The 23,171-nt window shown below is 43.5% G+C and overlaps 1 protein-coding gene across 1 annotated transcript; it reads right to left on the reverse strand.

Annotated features, from left to right (window-relative positions):
• Window positions 1–974: 974 nt before the first annotated feature.
• On the reverse strand, window positions 975–20,539 carry ALG8 (ALG8 alpha-1,3-glucosyltransferase). Its single transcript, XM_056530082.1, has 13 exons — window positions 20,385–20,539; window positions 17,881–17,959; window positions 14,875–15,068; window positions 13,720–13,829; window positions 13,100–13,167; window positions 11,800–11,926; window positions 11,608–11,711; window positions 7,899–8,019; window positions 6,796–6,935; window positions 6,120–6,259; window positions 5,939–6,036; window positions 3,855–3,927; window positions 975–1,334 (listed from the first exon to the last, which is right to left on the reverse strand). Exons 1-13 carry the CDS (start codon window positions 20,507–20,509, stop codon window positions 1,103–1,105), a joined length of 1,611 nt encoding a protein of 536 aa, XP_056386057.1. The 5' UTR covers window positions 20,510–20,539; the 3' UTR covers window positions 975–1,102.
• Window positions 20,540–23,171: the final 2,632 nt, after the last annotated feature.

Genomic DNA, 23,171 nt, shown 5'->3' on the forward strand with positions numbered 1-23,171 from the left:
GTAGTCGCACACATCTCGGCCGTTCCCTCTGCTTTATGAGCTAGGCCGAGAGCTGCCGCAATGTGCAAGTATACTGCGCATGCACGCGGCGACTCGCACATCTAAGTGTGTCTGCTCGTAGCGGCCTATTGCCGCTCCGAGCAGGCACATGTAAAGTCAGCTTACAGAGGTCTGCTTACAGAAAATCTGCTCGTCTGAACATACCCTAAAGCAGACAATATACGTGGACACGCCCAATTTTACAAAAACTGACATGAACAGTGTAAACCGCGGCACAAAGCTCTTTGAAAATGCGGTCGATATTTTTTGCATCAAAATTTTGGCACAAAATAATTAATTTTTTTTGTGCAAAATTCTTTGAGAATCTCCCCCACTGTGTGGAAAACACTTACCAAGACCCCACCCATGCTTGTCCCTAGCAAGTGTTGTCTGCTAGAAAACGTGTTAAAGGGGTTATCCAGGGAAAAACTTTTTATATATATATATCAACTTTTGTACTTATGAGCTTCTGAAGTTAAGGTTGTTCTTTTCTATCTAAGTGCTCTCTGATGACATGTGTCTCGGGAACCGCCCAGTTTAGAAGAGGTTTGCTATGGGGATTTGCTTCTAAACTGGCCGTTTCCTGAGACACGTGTCAACAGAGAGCACTTAGACAGAAAAGAACAACCTTAACTTCAGAAGCTCATAAGTACTGAAAGGATTAAGATTTTTTAATAGAATTAATTTACAAATCTGTTTAACTTTCTGGAGCCAGTTGATATATAAAGTTTTTTCCTGGATAACCCCTTTAACCTTACCCTACTGCCAAATGTGTCAAAATTGAAAAATTCTGCCAAGGAATGCGCAGGGACTAGATGCACTCTGTAGACATCACAGTGCTTGGATTTACGATGATCTTATGGTGCAGGTAAATACTGAGAATGTGCTCCCTGTCTTCGATAACAATAGACACAATAACAGTTATCGCCCAAAAAAAGTTTTTATATACAAAAGAAAAAAAAGAAAAAAAAAGTGCTTTTACATTTGGTGTGGTATAAAAATAAGATTCTCTACTGAGTGTATCCTGGTCCACAGCAGACCCGGTGTAAGGACGGAGGGTTCTTCATTGGCGTTTCTTGAGAGACATCGTTGGTCCAGAGAATAAGGAAATATAAAGTCTGATCCAAGAATAGGCGATGCCCAGGGCGCAGTACACGGAGGTGAGCAGCAGAGGGATGAAGGGCAGACGCTGCTGCCAGGGGGTCAAGGGATAAATGACCTCACACAGTAATCCCAGGGGTACGAGGCCAAAAACATACAAAGCTTCCACACAGTTCAGTAGCTTCCCTTCTTTCCTGTAATAAGCAGGAGAACGTAACGAGCACAGGAATAACATAGCAGTAAGTGAAAATTCAGATTATGAGACAATAAGACGGATGAAAGCGATCATAAGCTCTGTACATGTTATGGGATAGGTAATAAACACATCAACAGTAGATCGCGAGAGAGTCATGAAGGCTGGGGCCACGGGAGGGTACCATCTCTTTTTGGGAGGGAACCATCTCTTTTTGGGAGGGAACCATCTCTTTTTGGGAGGGTACCATCTCTTTTTAAGTTAGCTGAAATATAATTTATGATATACACTTTGGAAAATATTAAATGGCAAAAGCAGCTAGAAAGAAGGAAAGGGGAAAGAGGAGAAGCCGCGGAAGTGGAAGGAGGTGTTGAGGAGTGGTGTGGTAGGGTTTAAAAAATAAAATAAAATATATATATATATATATATATATATATCTTGAGGAGTATATATATATATATATATATATATATATATATATATATATATAGTATATATTTGAGGAGTGCCAATAATAAGAGAACACAACAGCTGGAGGCACCTGACTATAACACCTAAATGCAGACAATAGGATAAATCACGGGAAGAGAAACCGAATAGTAAGTCGGTTCAAAAATAAAAACTGAATATGTCGGTGGTGCAAAGGAATCCATAGTATAAATATTCAAATAACTAAGAAAAGAGAAAGTCCAGCAACCCACCGCAACGTGCATTCAGTAAATTAAAGCCGCCATGGATGTCCGGGATCTAGCGGGATGCTCAGAGGCTACAAACCGGTAGGTTTCGTGCAATCAGCACTTCTTCCGGCCCCTAGGGATGTCCGGGATCTAGCGGGATGCTCAGAGGCTACAAACCGGTAGGTTTCATGCAATCAGCACTTCTTCCGGCCCCTAGGGCCGGAAGAAGTGCTGATTGCACGAAACCTACCGGTTTGTAGCCTCTGAGCATCCCGCTAGATCCCGGACATCCATGGCGGCTTTAATTTACTGAATGCACGTTGCGGTGAGTTGCTGGACTTTCTCTTTTCCTCGTTATTTGAATATCTAAATTTGAGGAGTGTAAAAGGGGGATTTAATTATATAGGAGATATTGTTTGTGATATGGGTTGTATTTATATGATGATGTAATATTTATTGTAGTTGATGTAAAAAGGAAGGAAAAATAAAATAAAATTTGTAGGGAAAAAAAAAAAAAGAAGCTCTGTACATGTTGGTACAAAATATAAATAAACAAAAAAAAATTATAAAATAAACTCCCCCAAGCCTTTCCTGCTGTGCGTAAAGATCGAAATTAGGTGCTGATTGGCGCTCGGCCTGCATAAGGCTCAATTAATTGTGAGGCCCATTAAAGGGTACCTTTCATCAAAAAAACTTTTGATATATTATAGATTAATGTATGCAGAATAACTTTCCAATAGCATGTTATTAAAAAATATGCTTCTTTCTATTTAATTTTCCACTTTGAAAAAATGACCACTAGGGGTCTCCCTACCAGTCCTTTTTTTTATAGATTTCAGACTCATGCAGGAGTCCTAAATCTCAGACTGCATCCGGGACACAGACAAGCGCAACATTGCTCCCTGGCAGTGAGCAGTGGTGAGTTTGTGTGTGTTTCGGATACAGTCTGAGATTTAGGACTCCAGCATGAGTCTGAAATCTATAAAAAAAGGACTGGTAGGGAGACCCCTAGTGGTCACTTTTTCAAAGTGGAAAATTAAATAGAAAGAAGCATTTTTTTAATAACATACTATTGGAAAGTTACTCTGCATACATTAATCTATAATATATCAAAAGTTTTTTTGATGAAAGGTACCCTTTAAATTCATCACCGTTGGCCGCACATCTCCTGTTCACATAGGGCGATGTGCGGCTGATAACGATAATCTACATGGCTGAACAAACTATGCGATCAGCTGACAAAGGAGTGTTTTCTCCTTGCACACTGCTGCTCCATTCTCAAGGTAACTATGTTCTCGTTATCGGTGGACAGACAACCCCATCAGCCGTACACTTATCACCTATATATACTATGAATACTATTTTAGGGATTACCCTCAGCTCAACATTCTCAGAGCTGCCGAGATAAAGCAAGAGGCATAGAGATAAAACAGAGGCATAGAGATAAAACAAATGATTTCGGTCTCTTAGAAAAGTCATACAATGTGCATGCTGCGGCAGCACAGCAAGTCTGTCCAGTGATGCACGTCCCACGCACAGTTCAGCATGGAGAGGAGCAGCTCACGCTGAGAGGCTGAGCCAACCCTATGACCCCCAGCAAATAGGGCTCACACATGGATCTTGCTGGGACAAAGATCAAGTTGAATTGTCGAGAGCGCATAAGTGGACTGACACTTTGAGCTTGGAAGGAAAACATGATTTTATAACTTTGCAAACAGCCATCAGCTAAAAGGTATGTTTTATCTTCCAATAAGTTATCTGTCCATGTCTGCATCTGTGAAATGAGAGCTTAAAGATTCCCTTTAATTAATTATAAATACATTTCATATGTAAATTCTGTTTACCTGAATAAAGCCTTTAAGGAACTGAAGCTGAACACGGTAAAAATCGCCATCAGCAGAATCTTAATAGGCAGCTCTGAAAAGAACAAAACATTTAGTTTATTGTCTGCACCCCATATATAAATTTTGAGTTTCACAACTCTCCAAAGTCTGCATCTTAGTCCATGCATTATACGACACTAGGGAGGCCCAGGAGCCTCCATCAACCTCCCTGAGCCCAACTAGTATTCCGCCACTGACAGTAAGTGCGAATTACGGAGGAGGCTGCAGTAAGCGGAATGTGGAAGTTCTGGGAAGAAATTCTCTAGTGTGAACAGGCCCTTAGGTTTCTATCATTTCAACACAGTACGGTATAAAAGCCCCCTGAGCCACATACAGTCATGGCCGTAAATGTTGGCACCCATGACATTTTTCAAGAAAATGAAGTATTTCTCACAGAAAAGGATTGCAGTAACACATGTTTTGCTATACACGTTTATTCCCTTTGTGTGTAATTGAACTAAGGCAAAAAGGGAGGAAAAAAAGCAAATTGGACATAATGTCACCAAACTCCAAAAATGGGCTGGACAAAATTATTGGCACCCTTAACTTAATAATTGGTTGCACACCCTTTGGAAAAAATAACTGAAATCAGTCGCTTCCTATAACCATCGATAAGCTTCTTACACCTCTCAGCCGGAATGTTGGACCACTCTTCCTTTACAAACTGCTCCAGGTCTCTCTTATTGGAAGGCGCCTTTTCCCAACAGCAATTTTAAGATCTCTCCACAGGTGATCAATGGGATTTAGATCTGGACTCATTGCTGGACACTTCAGAACTCTCCAGTGCTTTCTTGCCATCCATTCCTGGGGGCTTTTTGACATATGTTTGGGGTCATTGTCCTGCTGGAAGACCCAAGATCTCGGACGCAAACCCAGCTTTCTGACACTGAGCTGTACAGTGCGACCCAAAATCCGTCGATAATCCTCAGATTTCATGATATCTTGTACACATTCAAGGCACCCAGTGCCAGAGGCAGCAAAACAACCCAAAACATCATTGAACCTCCACCATATTTCACTGTAGGTACTGTGTTCTTTTCTTTGTAGGCCTCATTCCGTTTTCGGTAAACAGTAGAATGATGTGCTTTACCAAAAAGCTCTATCTTGGTCTCATCTGTCACAAGACGTTTTACCAGAAGGATTTTGGCTTACTCAAGTTCATTTTGGCAAAATGCAGTGTTGCTTTTTTATGTCTCTGTGTCAGCAGTGGGGTCCTCCTGGGTCTCCTCCATAGCGTTTCATTTCATTTAAATGTCGACGGATAGTTCGCGCTGACACTGATGCTCCCTGAGTCTGCAGGACAAAGTGAATATCTTTGGAACTTGTTTGGGGCTGCTTATCCACCATCCAGACTATCCTACATTGACACCTTCCATCAATGTTTCTCTTCTGTCCATGCCCAGGGAGATTAGCTACAGTGCCATGGGTTGCAAACTTCTTGATAATGTTGCGCACTGTGGACAAAGGCAAATCTAGATCTCTGGAGATGGACTTGTAACCTTGAGATTGTGGATATTTTTCCACAATTCTGGTTCTCAAGTCCTCAGACAGTTCTCTTCTCCTCTTTCTGTTATCCATGCTTAGTGTGGCACACACAGACACACAATGCAAAGACTAAGTGAACTTCTCTCCTTTTTATCTGCTTTCAGGTGTGATTTTTATATTGCCCACTCCTGTTACTTGGCCCAGGTGAGTTTAAAGGAGCATCACATGCTTGAAACAATCTTATTTTTCCACAATTTTGAAAGGGTGCCAATAATTTTGTCCAGCCTATTTTTGGAGTTTGGTGTGAAATTATGTCCAATTTGCTTTTTTCCTCCCTTTTTTGGTGTATAGCAAAACATGCGTTACTGCAATCCTTTTCTGTGAGAAAAATTCAGGGATGCCAACATTTACGGCCATGACTGTAGAATACTCATAATTCTCTTTAACCTTGTTTAAGAACAGTAAACCTTAATTTTTGCATGTTGTTACAGACCCAAAACCTGAGGCTGCGTTACTGAGAAAGTAATTCAACATCTTTTAACCAATGACAATAACTTTACCTTGAGGAGTGAAGAGAAGAGGAAACAATGAGAAGTGACCCACAGTGGTCAGAATCAGATATATCCCAGCATCCTTTGCACTGCTGACTGCCAGTAGGCTAAAAATTAACAAACACTCTATTATAAAAAAGATGCAAAAAAAATTGTATTAAACATATACATCCTAGTGCTTCCCTCTAACCTTAAAGGTAAAATGGACAGGAGGATTGCCTTCTCATGTACGTGCCAACCAAACATAAAGGAGCTGAGGGCGCAGCAGATCAGACAGCGTAAGAAGCCTTGAGGTCCTTGGGGTTTAAACCACAAACATAAAACCGATGGCTGAAAAAGACAAAAGTAAAGATCTACAAAGTGAATCCAAAACTATGCTTTGGAGCAGTGTCTTCTAACCAGTGTGCCTCCAGCTGTTGCAAAATTACAACTCCAAGCATACCTGGATGGCCAGTGGGCCTCAGTGTGTCCAGAGGCACACTGGTTGGGAAACAACGCTACAAAGGCAAAAACAAGATCTAGAATACATGGTTCTTTCCTGGCAGCATGCTATTATAGTACATTTGGTGCTGTTCATTACCAGTAGAGATGAGCCAACTTACAGTAAATTCGATTCGTCACGAACTTCTCAGCTCGGCAGTTGATGACTTTTCCTGCGTAAATTAGTTCAGCCTTCAGGTGCTCCGGTGGGCTGGAAAAGGTGGATACAGTCCTAGGAGACTGTTTCCTAGTAATGTATCCACCTTTTCCAGCCCACCGGAGCACCTGAAAGGCTGAACTAATTTACGCAGGAAAAGTCATCAACTGCCGAGCCGAGAAGGTCGTGACAAATCGAATTTCCTGTAAGTTCGCTCATCTCTAATTACCAGTATAGATATAAATGTGCAGATCAATGTCGCCAGTGGCGTGACAGATAGAAGGACGCTGTGTTCAAACTCCTGGACCAAACCCCCAGTCATCGATCCTGCGCGAACTGAAGCCGGATTCAGCAGCTGCATCTTAACACCTGCAATACAAGAAGGGGGAGACAAAAAAGATCAGACTAAAGGGTGACATACACTTTCAAAAACTCTCCCACCCTCCCCATAAGCCAAACATTTACATGTTGTCTGTGGGGAGGGGTAAACCCAAGCCCCACAGCTCTAGCACCAGCATATCCCTCCTAGAACAATAGGGTCGAGCGGTGGAAAGTCAACGCACCAGACCCTTCTCTCCACCGACGTTATCTGTCAGAGGCCACCATACATTTTAGACTGTAGTCCGAACCCACAGAAGGTGGCTTATTCAGCTAACTTTAGTTTAAAGGTGTATGGAAACCTTAAAGGGGTACTCGTAGACATTTTATCCCCTATCCAAAGAATAGGGGATAAGATGTCTGATTGCGGGGGTCCCGCAGCAGGGAAACTCAGCAATCTCGGCCGCTGCACCAGGAGCGAACTTTGCTCCATGCAGGATGACTGGCGATGCGGGGCGGAGGCTCATGACGTCACGGCCGCGCCCCGCTCGTGACGTCACAGCCATGCCCCCTCAATGCAAGTCTATGGGAGGGGGCGTCAAGCCCCCTCCCATAGACTTGCATTGAGGGGGCATGGCCGTGACGTCACAAGCCTCCGGCGCAGCACCCAACACTCTAAACAAGCATCATTTGGATAGGGAATAAGATATTTAGGGGAGTACCCCTTTAACCCCTTGAGGACACAGTGAGTATACATTTTTGTGTTTTCATTCCTTCTCGCCTTCCAATAGCCATAACACTTTACTATTCCCACCTACAGACCCATATGAGGCTTGTTTTATGCTAGTCCAATTGTACTTTGTAATAACATCACTCATTTTACCACAAAATCTACAGCAAAACAAAACTATTTATGATGCAAAATTAAAAATAAAATAAAACCCATGCAATATTCAGGGGATTTGTTTCCACATGGTGAACTTTACGGTAAAAATTGGCTTTTACTTCTATTACCGATAACAGACAGGGCTTTGTCTGCGCCATTGTACAATGCCCAGAAGTTCGGAGCCCAGTATGCATGGCAGAGGCCTCTCTTAAATGGGAAAAGCCGAGAAAGGACTTGAGGAGACTGACCCTATAAAGACAAACAAGCATGGCTTTAATATCACTGTAAGGTAAAAATGAGTGGGTCCCTACTGCATGACGGAAAATGAGGGGGGGGGGGGGGTTGCCGCTAATAGTCAGCACAGCGTGATCTCTGCTGCTGGTTAACTGTTAAGATGCTGTTGTAAAAAGTGACAGCTGCATTCAAACAGTAAAGATGTGCACAAATAGCGGTATAGGGGTCAGTTAGAGGAGTAGTCCAGTGCTGAAAAACTTACCCTCTATGCTAAGGATAGGGGATAAGTTTCAGATAAGTTTCGATCTCCTGTACGGGTCCCCGGCAGCCCGCGGGAAGGGGGCGTGTTGACCACCGCACGAAGTGGCGGCTGACACGCCCCCTCAATACAACTATAAGGCAGAGCCGGATCACTGCCTTCGGCAATCTCCGTCTCCGCCATAGAGCTGTATTGAGGGAGCGTGTCAGCCGCCGCTTCGTGCGGTGGTCAACACCCGCTATCTGGCTGGAGAGCCGGGGCCCCGTACAGGAGATCGCGGGGGGCCCCAGCGGTCAGACCCCCCGCGATCTGAAACTTATTCCCTATACTTAGGATAGAGGATATGCTTTTCAGCACTAGACTACTCCTTTAAAGGGGTACTCCGCCCCTAGACATCTTATCCCCTATCCAAAGGATAGGGGATAAGATGTCAGACCCCCGTGGTCCCGCTGCTGGGGACCCCGGGGATCCCCGCTGCGGCACCCCGCTATCATTACATTCTGTGCGTAATGACGGGCGATACAGAGGACGGAGCAGTGTGACGTCATGGCTCCGCCCCTCATGACATCACGGCCCGTCCCCTTAATGCAAGTCTATGGCAGGGGGCGGGACGACTGCCACGCCCCCTCCCATAGACTTGTATTGACGAGGGCGGGCCGTGACGTCACGAGGGGCGGAGCCATGACATAACGATGCTCCGGCCCCTGTAGTGCCCGTCATTACGTGCAGAGCGAACTCGCTCTGCGCAGTAATGATAGCGAGGTGCCGCAGCGGCGATCCCCGGGGTCCCCAGCAGTGGGACCGCAGCGATCTGACATCTTATCCCCTATCCTTTGGATAGGGGATAAGATGTCTAGGGGCGGAGTACCCCTTTAAGGCAGCCCCAGGCCTTCTTAAGTCCTCAGTGCCTCCTGTGACTGATCTGCTCTAACAGGGGGGAGGGGGAGGTTTCTAACCTGGAACATGTTGGACTGCACCTTTTTTTGTATTATGTGGATTTTAATGGATTCAAATAAATGGACATTTTACCAGTGCTGTGAATACCTTGGATTCTTAATTTTTTGGCACACGTATATCTCCATGTTACCATAGAGACTGCATGGAGCGCATGCTGACCCACCAATCCAAGTATACGGAGATCCAGGGCCCCATTCTGGAGACTGCAGGGGTCTCAGTAGTTGGACCCTCCCTACGAAATCAAACACTTATCCCCTATCCTGCGCATAGGGGACATATACTGGAGTACCCCTCTAAATGGGCACTGTCAGATACAAAAACTTTTGATATGTTGTAAAGCAAGCAGCAATAGGTTTTGCAATTGCTTTCATTATAACATTTTCAGTATTTCATACTAAAAAAGCCAGTCAAATAACTGCCCCCCTCCCCCTGCCTGCTTGGACACATAATAGTCCTGCTGTGTCCATGCGTCATCACCTAGGTCATGGACACACTTCCTTGATTGACAGCTGTGAGCGCAGGGCTCACATCTGGAGGAAAAATCCTCCCACTGTCATCTTGTGTCCCGCTACTGTCAGTGAGGACAAGCTGGGAGTTGTAGTTTTGCTAATGCTAGGGGAGATGTGAGCAGACAGCATACTGAGGGAGGGGGCGGAGACCTGCACAGTGAGGCCACGCCCCCTCCCTTTGAGAGGAATTCAGACTAGTGATAATAAAATAGTGTAATAAAAAATAAAATAAAGGTGCTAGACACATAAAGGATTAGATATGATGGTAGGATTAGGTACTGAGTGATATATTAAAAAAAACATTTTGGGTGGATCTGACGGGTACGCTTTAAGCTATGTTGTTGCAACCCCCAGCATGCCTTGATAAGGAGTTTTGTGATGTGAACTAAGCGATTATTAATAGATAAGATATCAACAAACATGTCCGTCCGTCCGTCCCCCCCCCGCCCCTTGTATTCCTGCAATAGAAAGATAAAGTTTGTGGTTCTATTCAACTGATGAGCACTGTGGACAAGTTACCTCCTCTATTTACACTGAGCACCGTTTGGGACCACATATACCTCTGCATCTATCCTTAAGACAGTGTTTCCCAACCAGTGTGCCTCCAGCTGTTGCAAAACTACAACTCCCAGCATGCCCGGACAGCCTTCAGCCTTTCGCTGTCCAGGCATGCTGGGAGTTGTAGTTTTGGAGGCACCCTGGTTGGGAAACACTGCCTTAGGGTGTGCTCACACTGAGGTATAGGAGAGGAATCCTCGTGCATAAATTACGCCGCAGAATTTACTTTTTTTTTTCGTGCTAAATTTGCATGAAAATCACGCAGAATTAACACACATTTTCCACGCGGAATATAGGAGGAAACTTTTTTTTTTTTTGCTGGACTACAACCTCCAATTGGAATTTCCCTTTTTATTTATTTATTTTTTCTGCACAAATTCCACACAAATTCTATGCGGAAAGATTTCAAGCGGACAATTTTTACCATTGACTTCAATGGACTTCTGCTCGCGTATTCCGCAAGAAGAAAGAACATGTTCTTTCTTCTAGCAGAACGGAATTCCGCGAGCGGAATTTACGCAGTGTGAACAGTGCAGGGTAAAATACATTGAAGTCAATGGCAAAGCAGATGTTAATTATTTCTAAGCTGAGAATTCAAGAGGAATTACTTGAGTAAATTCCTCTTGAATTACTCAGTGTGAATGTACCCTTAAAGGGGTACTCTGGTGGAAAACGTTTTATTTATTTATTTTTAATCAACTGGTGCCAGAAAGTTTAACAGATTTGTAAATTACTTCTATTAAAAAATCTTAATCCTTCCAGTACTTATTAGCTGCTGAATACAACAGCATATGTTTTCTATGGGGATTTTCTCTTACTCAGTCAGCAGAGAGCACTGTGGTCATGATGTTAGCAGAGAGCTCTGTGTTCCAAAAAGAAAAGTATTTCCTCCGTAGTATTCAGCAGCTAATAAGTACAGGAAGGATTAAGATTTTTTAATAGAAGTAATTTACAAATCTGTTTAACTTTCTGGCACCAGTTGAAAACAAAGTTTTCCACCAGAGTACCCATTTAAGGCAGTGTTTCCCAACCAGGGTGCCTCCGGCTGTTGCAAAACTGCAACTCCCAGCATGCCGGACAGCCAAAGGTTGTCCAAGCATGCTGGGAGTTGTAGTTTTGCAACAGCTGGATGCCCCCTGGTTGGGAAACACTGCCTTAAGGTGATGGCTCACACATTCAGATAATGCCGACCAGAATATATATATATATATATATATATATATATATATAGATATATATATATATATGTTGTTTAAATTTACAATAAATGTTATGTTACAAATCACAGAATTTTCATGCACATTTGCATAGGATACGTACCAAGTATATAAAGGGTCCAAATGAAATGGCAAAAACAAACACAACTATGATGGCCAAAGCAAGAAAGCGCAAAAGGCTGAAGCTTCTCCAGCGTATAGATCCATCTATGGAACAAGACATGAGGTGAAGAGACTGCACCATAATTAGGAGGAAATTATCTGGTATAATGGTAGCTTCTTTATCATTACTGACCTGGATTATTTGTTGTGAAGCAGTAGGAACGCAATAAGTAAATGCCATATGCAGGTGCGATGTACAGGTAGATGTGTTTAAAGTTCAGGAGGACAGCGAAGAGGAGGGCACTCTCCAGGTGTCTCTTCTGCCAGTGAAGATGAAAATATCAGTTCACACCAGTGTTTCCCAACCAGGGTGCCTCCAGCTGTTGCAAAACTACAACTCCCAGCATCCGATCATCCATTCAAAGTACCGCAATGCCGCAGATGCCGTGATCTGTATTGCTAGCAGCCGGGACCTGCCGTGTATGACGCGAGCACCGTTCTGATGCTCGCGCTCATACACAGGATGTAAATGTACGTCCTGGTGCGGGAAGTCCCGCCAAACCAGGACGTACATTTACGTCCGTGGTCGTTAAGGGGTTAAAACCTGTCTTTATGTTGGGCCATGTGATCTCACGGTGACACCCTTTAAATTACATGTCTTTCTATGCTCTTAATGGGGGAGGTTCAGCTACTGACTAGAACCTCCTGTATGATGAAACTGTATGGACTGTTCCACACAAGTTTTCCACAGAGGGGGAGGGACGACATTTTTATACACCCTATTATGTAATTCTGAGAGTCCCTTCTCAGGATCCTTATCCCTCTGCTAAAATGGAGAGCATTTTCAAGAGGTATCATTTGTTCTGGTGAACCAGTCCTGTCGTCCATTACTTAGACATCCAACTGGTTTAAATACACAACGAATAATAATGCTTAAAGGGGTACTCCGGTGAAATACTTTTTTTTCCTTTAAATCAATTGGTGCCAGAAAGTTAAACAGATTTGTAAATTACTTCTATTAAAAAAATCTTAATCCTTCCAGTACTTATTAGCTGCTGAATACTACAGAGGAAATTCTTTTCTTATTGGAAAACAGAGCTCTCTGCTGACATCACAAGCACAGTGCTCTGCTGACATCTCTGTCCATTTTAAGAACTGTCCAGAGTAGGAGAAAATCCCCATAGAAAACATATGCTGCTCTGGACAGTTCCTAAAATGGACAGAGGTGTCAGCAGAGAGCACTGTGCTTGTGATGTCAGCAGAGAGCTCTGTGTTCCAAAAAGAAAATAATTTCCTCTATAGTATTCAACAGCTAATAAGTACTGGAAGGATTAAGATTTTTTTAATAGATGTAATTTACAAATCTGTTTAACTTTCTGGCACCAGTTGATTTAAAAAAAAAAAAAAAAAAAGTATTCCATCGGACTACCCCTTTAAAGTGTCTAAACCATACAATAAACAATACATATGAACACAGTAGCGGTAACAATTACCTGAAACATGCGAGCAATAGACAGTAGCATGATCCCGGACAGGAATCCATTATACTGGAAGTGAATATCTAAGAATGTATTCAGGATGTAAATAATCAGAACTCAATATAGGTTCCGGACCAGAAATAGTTTACTTATGATAATTATATCGGTAATTGAGAACAGAGACTGCATTGTAGAAACAAAAACCAGATCCCTCCAAGACAGCACAGGATAGAGCTGGTACACAAAACTTCAAGGTAAAAGCAGATTTATTTTACCCGGCATGCAACGCGTTTCGCTGGATAACCAGCTTCATCAGGCATGTCTGATGAAGCTGGTTATCCAGCGAAACGCGTTGCATGCCGGGTAAAATAAATCTGCTTTTACCTTGAAGTCTTGTGCGCCAGCTCTATCCTGTGCTGTCCTGGAGGGATCTGTTTTTTTGCTTCACGTCGTGTTGCCAGGAGCGGCTGCCGAGTTTCGCCCGCATAGGGTCTATGCCTGCACCATTGTTGTACTTGGTTGCAGTACAACCGACATCGGTGAGCAATATTGCTTAAATTGTATCCTATTTATTTACGGTATCACACTAGGAGCGCCGTCTCCCTTTGTCTATAGTTGCATTGTAGAAAGGATACGATCTACTATGAGTAGCCCAAAGTTCCAGAGGAGAAGGACAGCGAGGATGAACGACGGTCTCTCAAGCAAATCTCTCCGATCTTTTTTACCATTAATGCACTGGCAGCACCTGGATTGAAATCACAAGTTTTGTAGCAGAACAAAACTAAAAAGACAACGGAAAGTAAAAATGTCTGAACAGCTGAAGGAAACCAGGTAAGGTTGGGGAATGGAAGATAAAGGAAGAAAATAGATGAAACTGGAAGCAAAGTCCAAAAATGGTAATGGAAAAAAAGGAAGGCACCAGAACTTGTAAGGAAATGGGTAAAAAAGACAAAAAGGACAATGGTGGGAAAGACCAGACAAGGTGTGGACACTGCAGAAAAGGAAAATAAATATATTCTGGATTTGTATAGATGTGTGTTAAAATATATATGTACACACATACCCTTTTTAGTTGTCAATATGTTAATTTAGCTGTTAAGTCATAAAATCCCCCAATAAAGGGGTACTCCGCTGCTCAGTGTTTGGAACAAACTGTTCCGAACGCTGGAGCCGGCAGCTCGTGATGTCATAGCCCCACCCCTCATGACGTCACGCTCCACCCCCTCAATGCAAGTCTATGGGAGGGGGCGTGACAGCTGTCACGGCCCCTCCCATAGACTTGCATTGAGGGGGCGGAGTCGTGACGTCACAACACTCCGGCCCCATGGTCGTCACGCTACACATTTGGAGCCTCCAGCGCTGCGGAGAGCTCACAAAGGTGGATGCGCAGGAAAGTTAAACAGATTTGTAAATGACTTCTATTAAAAAAAATCTTTACCCTTTCCAGTACTTTTTAGCGGCTTTATGCTACAGAGGAAATTCTTTTCTTTTTTAATTTGTTTTTGTCTTGTCCACAGTGCTCTCTGCTGACGCCCGTATCAGGAACTGTCCAGAGCAGGAAAAAAATCCCCATTGCAAACCTATGCTGCTCTGGACAGAGGTGTCAGCAGAGAGCACTGTGGACAAGACAAAAAAGAAATTCAAAAAGAAAAGAATTTCCTCTGTAGCATACAGCTGCTAAAAAGTACTGGAAGGGTAAAGATTTTTTTTAGTAGAAGACATTCACAAATCTGTTTAACTTTCTGGCACCGGAGTACCCCTTTAAGTATAAACATCTGCGTGGACCTTACTGTTTGGCTGCATAGAAGAAGAGGACATCAGTGAAGATGACTGAGAACCTCTGGAAGAGGATGGTATTCTGGCTGCCATAGTTCAGGTTCTCCACTTTCAGCATTCCTGGGTCAAAAAAGCGAGCCACATGGGACAGAGAGTACTCAAACCACGCGAAAAACGGGGGGTAATCCAGAGTCCATTCAGAAATTGCCTGGAGGTCAACAAACAATCAACCATCAGGTTTATAGATGTAACAAAGGCAAATGAGACATACACATCAACTAAGGCAGTGTTTCCCAACCAGGGTGCCTCCAGCTGTTGCAAAACTAAACTCCCAGCATGCCCAGACAGCCAAAGGCTGTCCGGGCATGCTGGGAGTTGCAGTTTTGCAACAGCTGGAGACAGCCTGGTTGGGGAACACTGACCTAAGGGCTGAAAGCCCCAGGAAGCAATGATTCAGGGTCTAAAAGAGAACTACCAGAACTACAACACAACCAAGAATGTTTTTACATAGAGTACTTTATGGTAAGACTGACAGGTTATCTTTATTCTGTGGGTCAATAGGATTAAAAAGATACCCAAGGTTACATGCCTGTCTATTATTGTACTACTCAAACTATTTTAACAAAAGAAGTTTGTTTAAAGGGGTATTCCAGGAAAAAAACTTTTTACATACATACACACACATATATATATATATATACACACACACACACACACATATATATACATATATCTTTCTCAACTGGCTCCAGAAAGTTAAACAGATTTGTAATTTAAATTCGAGTAGAATACAGACATGGCGCACATCTACAATCTTGTATAATGATCTGATTGCTTCTCAGCATTATATCAAAACTAATAGGTTGTTATTATACATTTTTGATCAAAAAGTACAAGCCCACTCGCCACGTCAAGGCCACCTATTCAGAGTGGGTCCCTAATGTCCCTAGCATAAAATGGCGTAGCACCCGGCGGTGACCACCACCGCCGCAACACCAGTGCCCACAGGGGGGGGAGCGACCCACCGGCAGAGCGGCCCCAATGCCTCTCAAACCAGTCTATAGGCCGCACTTGCCCGCAGATACAGCGCCACTGCAGCAACAGACGCCGCCCCGCACCACACCAGTGTGAACAAGGTGTAATGGTTCACTTACCTTGCTCTCCTAGTCAGACTGGGAGGCAGCTAGGAGTGAAATGGCCCTAGTGTGGCTAATTACCACCTATATAGGTTTGGGCTGAGGGGGGGTGGGGAAGAGTGCAGCACATGTTCAAAAAAAAAAAAAAATAAATAAAAAAAAAGGGGGAAGATAGAAATCACAATATGAATCTAATAGATGGCCTTGACGTGGCGAGTGGGCTTGTACTTTATGATCAAAAATGTATACTAACAACCTGTTAGTTTTTTTGATATTGTGCTGAGAAGCAATTAGATCATTATACAAGATTGTAGATGTGCGCTATGTCTGTATTCTACTCGAATTCTGATTTGTAATTTACTCCCATTAAAAAATCTTAATCCTTCCAATAATTATTAGCTGCTGAAGTTGAGTTGTTGTTTTCTGTCTGGCAACAGAGCTCTCTGTTGACATCTCTGCTTGTCTCGGGAACTGCACATAGTAGAAGAGGTTTGCTATGGGAATTTGCTTGTACTCTGAACAGTTCCTGAGACATGTGTCATCAGAGAGCACTTAGACAGAAAAGAACAACTCAACTTCAGCAGCTTATAAGTACTGAAAGGATTAAGATTTTTTTAACAGAAGTAATTTACTAATCTGTTTAACTTCCTGGAGCCAGTTGATATATATAAAAAGTTTATAAAGTATAAAAAGTAAATAAAGTTTTCCCCTGCATAACCCCTTTAAAATTGTCCTATTCTGACCCCTTTTTTTTTTTCTGTATACCGGGCCGTAGGAGGGCTCATTTTTTGCACCGAGATCTGTAGCTGATTATCGGTATATGTGATGTTTTGATCACTTTTTATTCCTTTTTATCTGGAATGTGATGTGACCAAAAATCAGCAATTTTGGACTTGAGTATTTTTTTTACATTTCGCAGTTCACCGTACAGAATTTTATTTTATTTTTGTAAAATGGGAAAAGAGGGGATTTCATTTTAATTAGGTAAGGGGCTTATTTTATGAAAACATTTACATTTTTTTAATTTTATTTTTTTATATATTTTTTAAGTCAACACAGGGGACTATTTACAGCAATCTTTCGATTGCTCATAGTATTCAGTGCTATGAATAGGTATAGCACTGATCAGTATAATCTGCAATCTACTTATATGGTCTGCCAGAAGGCAGATCATAGCCATAAGAACCCTGAACCTCCAGCCACCATTTTGTGTCATCAGACCCCCACGATTGCTCTGCGGGTGGTCTAAGTCTCTGTACGTCTCTGACATCTGAAGAGTTAATGGCGCGCATCAGCGCGATCACTGATATCCGCCATTACCAGCAGGTCCCCAGCTGCTGGCTGATAGCAGTCAGGACCCGAGGTCTATGAAGTGCAGAGCTCCTGCACTAGCTTCATAGTCCGGACAGGAATCAGGATGTACATGTATGTCCTGGTGCACCAAATACCAGGCAGCCAGGGAAAACATGTACGCCCTGTATCCTCAAGATGAAAGCTGGAATCTCCACTGTTCCTCTGCTCAAGTTTTGTGATACCAAATGCAGTGCTCTGCATATCCCTTGTTCTTTGATCAATGGGGGAGATTTATCAAAACCTGTGCAGAGGAAGAGTGGTGCAGTTGCCCATAGCAACCAATCAGATCGCTTCTTTCATTTTCCACAGGCCTCTAAAGAGGCCTGTGGAAAATGAAAAAAGCAATCTGATTGGTTGCTATGGGCAACTGCACCACTCTTCCTCTGCACAGGTTTTGATAAATCTCCCCTAATAAGTATACTTGTCAAAAGTAGTTATTTTGTGGGACTGTTCCAGGCACTGGATCATAAAAGTGGTGGAGCTTGTGCTAAGTTGCACAAAACAATGTTGTTTTTTTTCCTGTACACCTACCTCATAGTACCACCGAGATATGGGCAAACTGTGGGTGATCGCCAGCCAGTTTCTGTGGACCTCAAAATCTGTAGAATGACTGTAAACATAAAATATTAACTAAAGATCATCTGCCCACCAATATAAATCCTGTAAAGAACTAATACTGTAATATGCACATGGTAGTAGTAGGTGGGCTCTATATGATGTGGGCTGTATGGCAGTAGTATGTGGGCTCTATATGATGTGGGCTGTATGGTAGTAGTAGGTGGGCTCTATATGATGTGGACTGTATGGCTGTAGTAGGTGGGCTCTATATGATGTGGGCTGTATGGCAGTAGTAGGTGGGCTCTATATGATGTTAGCTGTATGGCAGTAGTAGGTGGGCTCTATATGATGTGGGCTGTATGGCAGTAGTGGGCTCTATATGATGTGGGCTGTATGGCAGTAGTAGGTGGGCTCTATATGATGTGGGCTGTATGTAGTAGTAGGTGGGCTCTATATGATGTGGACTGTATGGCAGTAGTATGTGGGCTCTATATGATGTGGGCTGTATGGCAGTAGTAGGTGGGCTCTATATGATGTGGACTGTATGGCAGTAGTATGTGGGCTCTATATGATGTGGGCTGTATGGCAGTAGTAGGTGGGCTCTATATGATGTGGGCTGTCTGGCAGTAGTAGGTGGGCTCTATATGATGTGGGCTGTATGTCAGTAGTAGGTGGGCTCTATATGAAGTGGACTGTATGGCAGTAGTAGGTGGGCTCTATATGATGTGGACTGCATGGCAGTAGTAGGTGGGCTCTATATGATGTGGGCTGTATGGCAGTAGTAGGTGGGCTCTATATGATGTGGGCTCTATATGATGTGGGCTGTATGGCTGTAATAGGTGGGCACTATATGATGTGGGCTGTATGGCAGTAGTAGGTGGGCTCTATATGATGTGGACTGTATGGCAGTAGTAGGTGGGCTCTATATGATGTGGGCTGTATGGCAGTAGTAGGTGGGCTCTATATGATGAGGGCTGTATGGTAGTAGTAGGTGGGCTCTATATGATGTGGACTGTATGGCAGTAGTAGGTGGGCTCTATATGATGTAGGCTGTATGGCAGTAGTAGGTGGGCTCTATATGATGTGGGCTGTATGGCAGTAGTAGGTGGGCTCTATATGATGTGGGCTGTATGGCAGTTGTAGGTGGGCACTATATGATGTGGGCTGTATGGCAGTTGTAGGTGGGCACTATATGATGTGGGCTGTATGGCAGTAGTAGGTGGGCTCTATATGATGTGGGCTGTATGGCAGTAGTAGGTGGGCACTATATGATGTGGGCTGTATGGCAGTAGTAGGTGGGCTCTATATGATGTGGGCTGTATGGCAGTTGTAGGTGGGCACTATATGATGTGGGCTGTATGGCAGTAGTAGGTGGGCACTATATGATGTGGGCTGTATGGCAGTAGTAGGTGGGCACTATATGATGTGGGCTGTATGGCAGTAGTAGGTGGGCTCTATATGATGTGGGCTGTATGGCAGTTGTAGGTGGGCACTATATGATGTGGGCTGTATGGCAGTAGTAGGTGGGCACTATATGATGTGGGCTGTATGGCAGTAGTAGGTGGGCTCTATATGATGTGGACTGTATGGCAGTAGTAGGTGGGCTCTATATGATGTGGACTGTATGGCTGTAGTAGGTGGGCTCTATATGATGTGGGCTGTATGGCAGTAGTAGGTGGGCTCTATATGATGTGGGCTGTATGGCAGTAGTAGGTGGGCACTATATGATGTGGGCTGTATGGCAGTAGTAGGTGGGCTCTATATGATGAGGGCTGTATGGTAGTAGTAGGTGGGCTCTATATGATGTGGACTGTATGGCAGTAGTAGGTGGGCTCTATATGATGTGGGCTGTATGGCAGTAGTAGGTGGGCTCTATATGATGTGGGCTGTATGGCAGTTGTAGGTGGGCACTATATGATGTGGGCTGTATGGCAGTAGTAGGTGGGCACTATATGATGTGGGCTGTATGGCAGTGGTAGGTGGGCTCTATATGATGTGGGCTGTATGGCAGTGGTAGGTGGGCACTATATGATGTGGGCTGTATGGCAGTTGTAGGTGGGCTCTATATGATGTGGGCTGTATGGCAGTTGTATATGCAATGTATACACCATAGATGTATTCGCTCTTGGTAATGTGAACAGTATTAGGATTTGGGTGACCCCTGTAGTGGTAATAGTGCACACATTTCTGTTTATATTAAATCAATTGTAAGGAGCCATATACAGTATATATCTCCAGTCCTGACTAGTATATACTGTAAAAGCAGCAACAAGGAGTGATATATTTGGGGGCACATTCATCCATCCATGCTGGGTGTAGGAGCCTCCCATATATCAGTGTATGACACATCCCCAGGGACAGGAGTGGTGTCCATCTACTTCAGCTGAGACCACCCCCTCCCCTCGGCTAGGCATGCTGGGATTTGTAGTCCCCTTCACCCTTCACCATCACGAGGCACAATGCGTTCTGCTGCTTACTAGGTCGGTATGAGGAGACACTTTAGCAGGGACACTCCTAGAGCTAGCGTCACAAACCATCCCCCATCCCCAGCCTCCCGGCTCCGAGCTCCGCTGTCCACGTTTCCGCCTCTGGGGGCCGCCATCTTTGTACACTCAGTAGACAATACGGAAGCCGCAAGGGTTTCTTTCCCTCAGCAGCTGTCAGAGCATCACGTGACCTCGTGACGTCAGCCTTCCCGGGAGCCCATAGAGTAGACGCTTGCCATTTGCGCCCCCTGGTGGTAGAGGGGGACCTCAGCTGGAGGGGTATAACCCGCGCCAGTGTTTTCCTAGCAGTGTACCTCCAGCTGTTGCAAAACTACAAATCCGGGCATGCTGGGAGTTGTAGTTTTGCAACAGCCAGAGGCACCCTGATCGGGAAACACTGGCCTTGTGCTTATGTAACTGGCAAGAAGAACACTTGGAGATTGCTGAGACTTGTAGTTCTACTGACGCAATGGTGGAACTCCAAGTCAGTTATAATATAGATGCAAGTCCCAGGTGTATTGAAAGAATACAGTCATGGCCATAAATGTTGGCAAACCCTGACATTTTTCTAGAAAATTATGTATTTCTCACAGAAAAGGATTGCAGTAACACATGTTTTGCTATACACATGTTTATTCCCTTTGTGTGTTTTGGAACTAAACCAAAAAAGGAGGAAAAAAACCAAATTGGACATAATGTCACCAAACTCCAAAAATGGGTAGATTAACAAAAAGTGTTAAATAAATAAATTAATTAATTAATTAATGAATACATGCTTTTAACTCCTTAAAGGGGTACTCCACTGGCCCAGCATCCGGAACATTTTGTTCCTAACGCTGGGTGCGGGCTGCGGGGCTCGTGACGTCACGGCCACACCCCTTGTGACATCACATCACACCATCTCAAGGCAAGTCTATGGAAGGGGGCGTGGCAAAATGTTCCGGAGCTGGGTCAGTGGAGTACCCCTTTAAAGACGCAGCTTTTTTTTCCCTCCTCCTCCTTCTCCTCCCGGTGTCCTGTAAGCTGTTCGGGACGCCGCGGCGGTCCCGAACAGCCCGACTGAGCAGCCAGTTTAGTGTTATTTTCGCTACAGACGCGGCGGTCAGCTTTAATCACCACGTCTGAAGGGTTAATACAGGGCATCACCGCGATCGGTGATGTCCTGTATTAGCGGTGGGTCCCGGCCATTGATGGCCGCAGGTATTCGCCGTATAAGATGCACCAACTTTTCCCCCTCAGTTTTGGGGAAGAAAAAGTGCGTCTTATACGGCGAAAAATACGGTACATACGGGAGCGCATAGAAAGGCATACGGGGGCGCAAGCTTTTAGCTCTCTCCTGCCGTATGGGGGAAAACGTTAGGGGAACCCAGCCAAACACAGTTTTGCAAGTTTTGGGGAATTTCATTTCTACGCAGTGAACTTTACTCTTAGAACGACGTTCTCTTTGCTCTGTGGGTCAATAAAATTACAACGATGTCCGATTTATATAGGTTTTGAGTTATTCAAACTTTTTGTAAGAAAATTTGTAGGCTTAAAATTGCCTTCTTCTGACCCCTATAACTTTATTTTTAATTTTGCGTATACAGAAGCAGAAACAGCGAGAAACGGAGGCAATTGAGGGCCTTCTGGCTGTTTTGGCCGATGTGATGTCAGCCTGGTGGTCCCAATCAGCCCTTTAACCCACTGGCAAATGTTAAAGGGGTTATCCAGGAAAAAACTTTTTTTTTATATATCAACTGGCTCCAGAAAGTTAAATAGATTTGTAAATTACTTCTATTAAAAAATCTTAATCCTTTCAGTACTTATGAGCTTCTGAAATTTAGGTTGTTCTTTTCTGTCTAAGTGCTCTCTGATGACACGTGTCTCGGGAACCGCCCAGTTTAGAAGAGGTTTGCTATGGGAATTTGCTTCTAAACTGGGCGGTTCCCGAGACACGTGTCATCAGAGAGCACTTAGACAGAAAAGAACAACCTTAACTTCAGAAGCTCATAAGTACTGAAAGGATTAAGATTTTTTAATAGAAGTAATTTACAAATCTGTTTAACTTTCTGGAGCCAGTTGATATATATATATATATATATATATATATATATATATATATATATATATAAAATTTCCTGGAATACCCCTTTAAAATAAGGTTTTGTTTTAGGCCAGGTTTACTTTTTACAGTAGGGGTGTGGTCCAAGTTCTATTACTCCAGTGGAAGAAAACATTTTTTTAAACCAACTGGTGCCAGAAAGTTAAACATATTTTTAAATGACTTCTATTTAAAGGGTACCTTTCATCAAAAAAACTTTTGATATATTATAGATTAATGTATGCAGAATAACTTTCCAAGTGCATGTTATTAAAAAATACGCTTCTTTCTATTTAATTTTCCACTTTGAAAAAAATGACCACTAGGGGTCTCCCTACCAGTCCTTTTTTATAGACTCATGCTGGAGTCCTAAATCTCAGACTGCAGCCGGGACACAGACAAACTCCTTCCAGTACTTATTAGATGCTGTATGCTCCACAGGAAGTTTTGTAGTTCTTTCCAGTCTTTTTTTTTATTTATTTTCTGTCTGACCACAGTGTTCTCTGCTGATGCCTCTGTCCATGTCAAGGAACTGTCCAGATTAGGAGCAAATCCCCATAGCAAACCTCTCCTGCTCTGGACAGTTCCTGACACGAACAGAGGTGTCAGCAGAGAACGCTGTGGTCACGCAGAAAAAGAACTACACAGCTTTCTCTGGAGCATACAGCAGCTGATAAGTACTGAGAGAATTAAGATTT

The sequence above is a fragment of the Hyla sarda genome, chromosome 7 (genome assembly GCF_029499605.1).
Source record: "Hyla sarda isolate aHylSar1 chromosome 7, aHylSar1.hap1, whole genome shotgun sequence".
NCBI classification, from domain to species: domain Eukaryota; kingdom Metazoa; phylum Chordata; class Amphibia; order Anura; family Hylidae; genus Hyla; species Hyla sarda.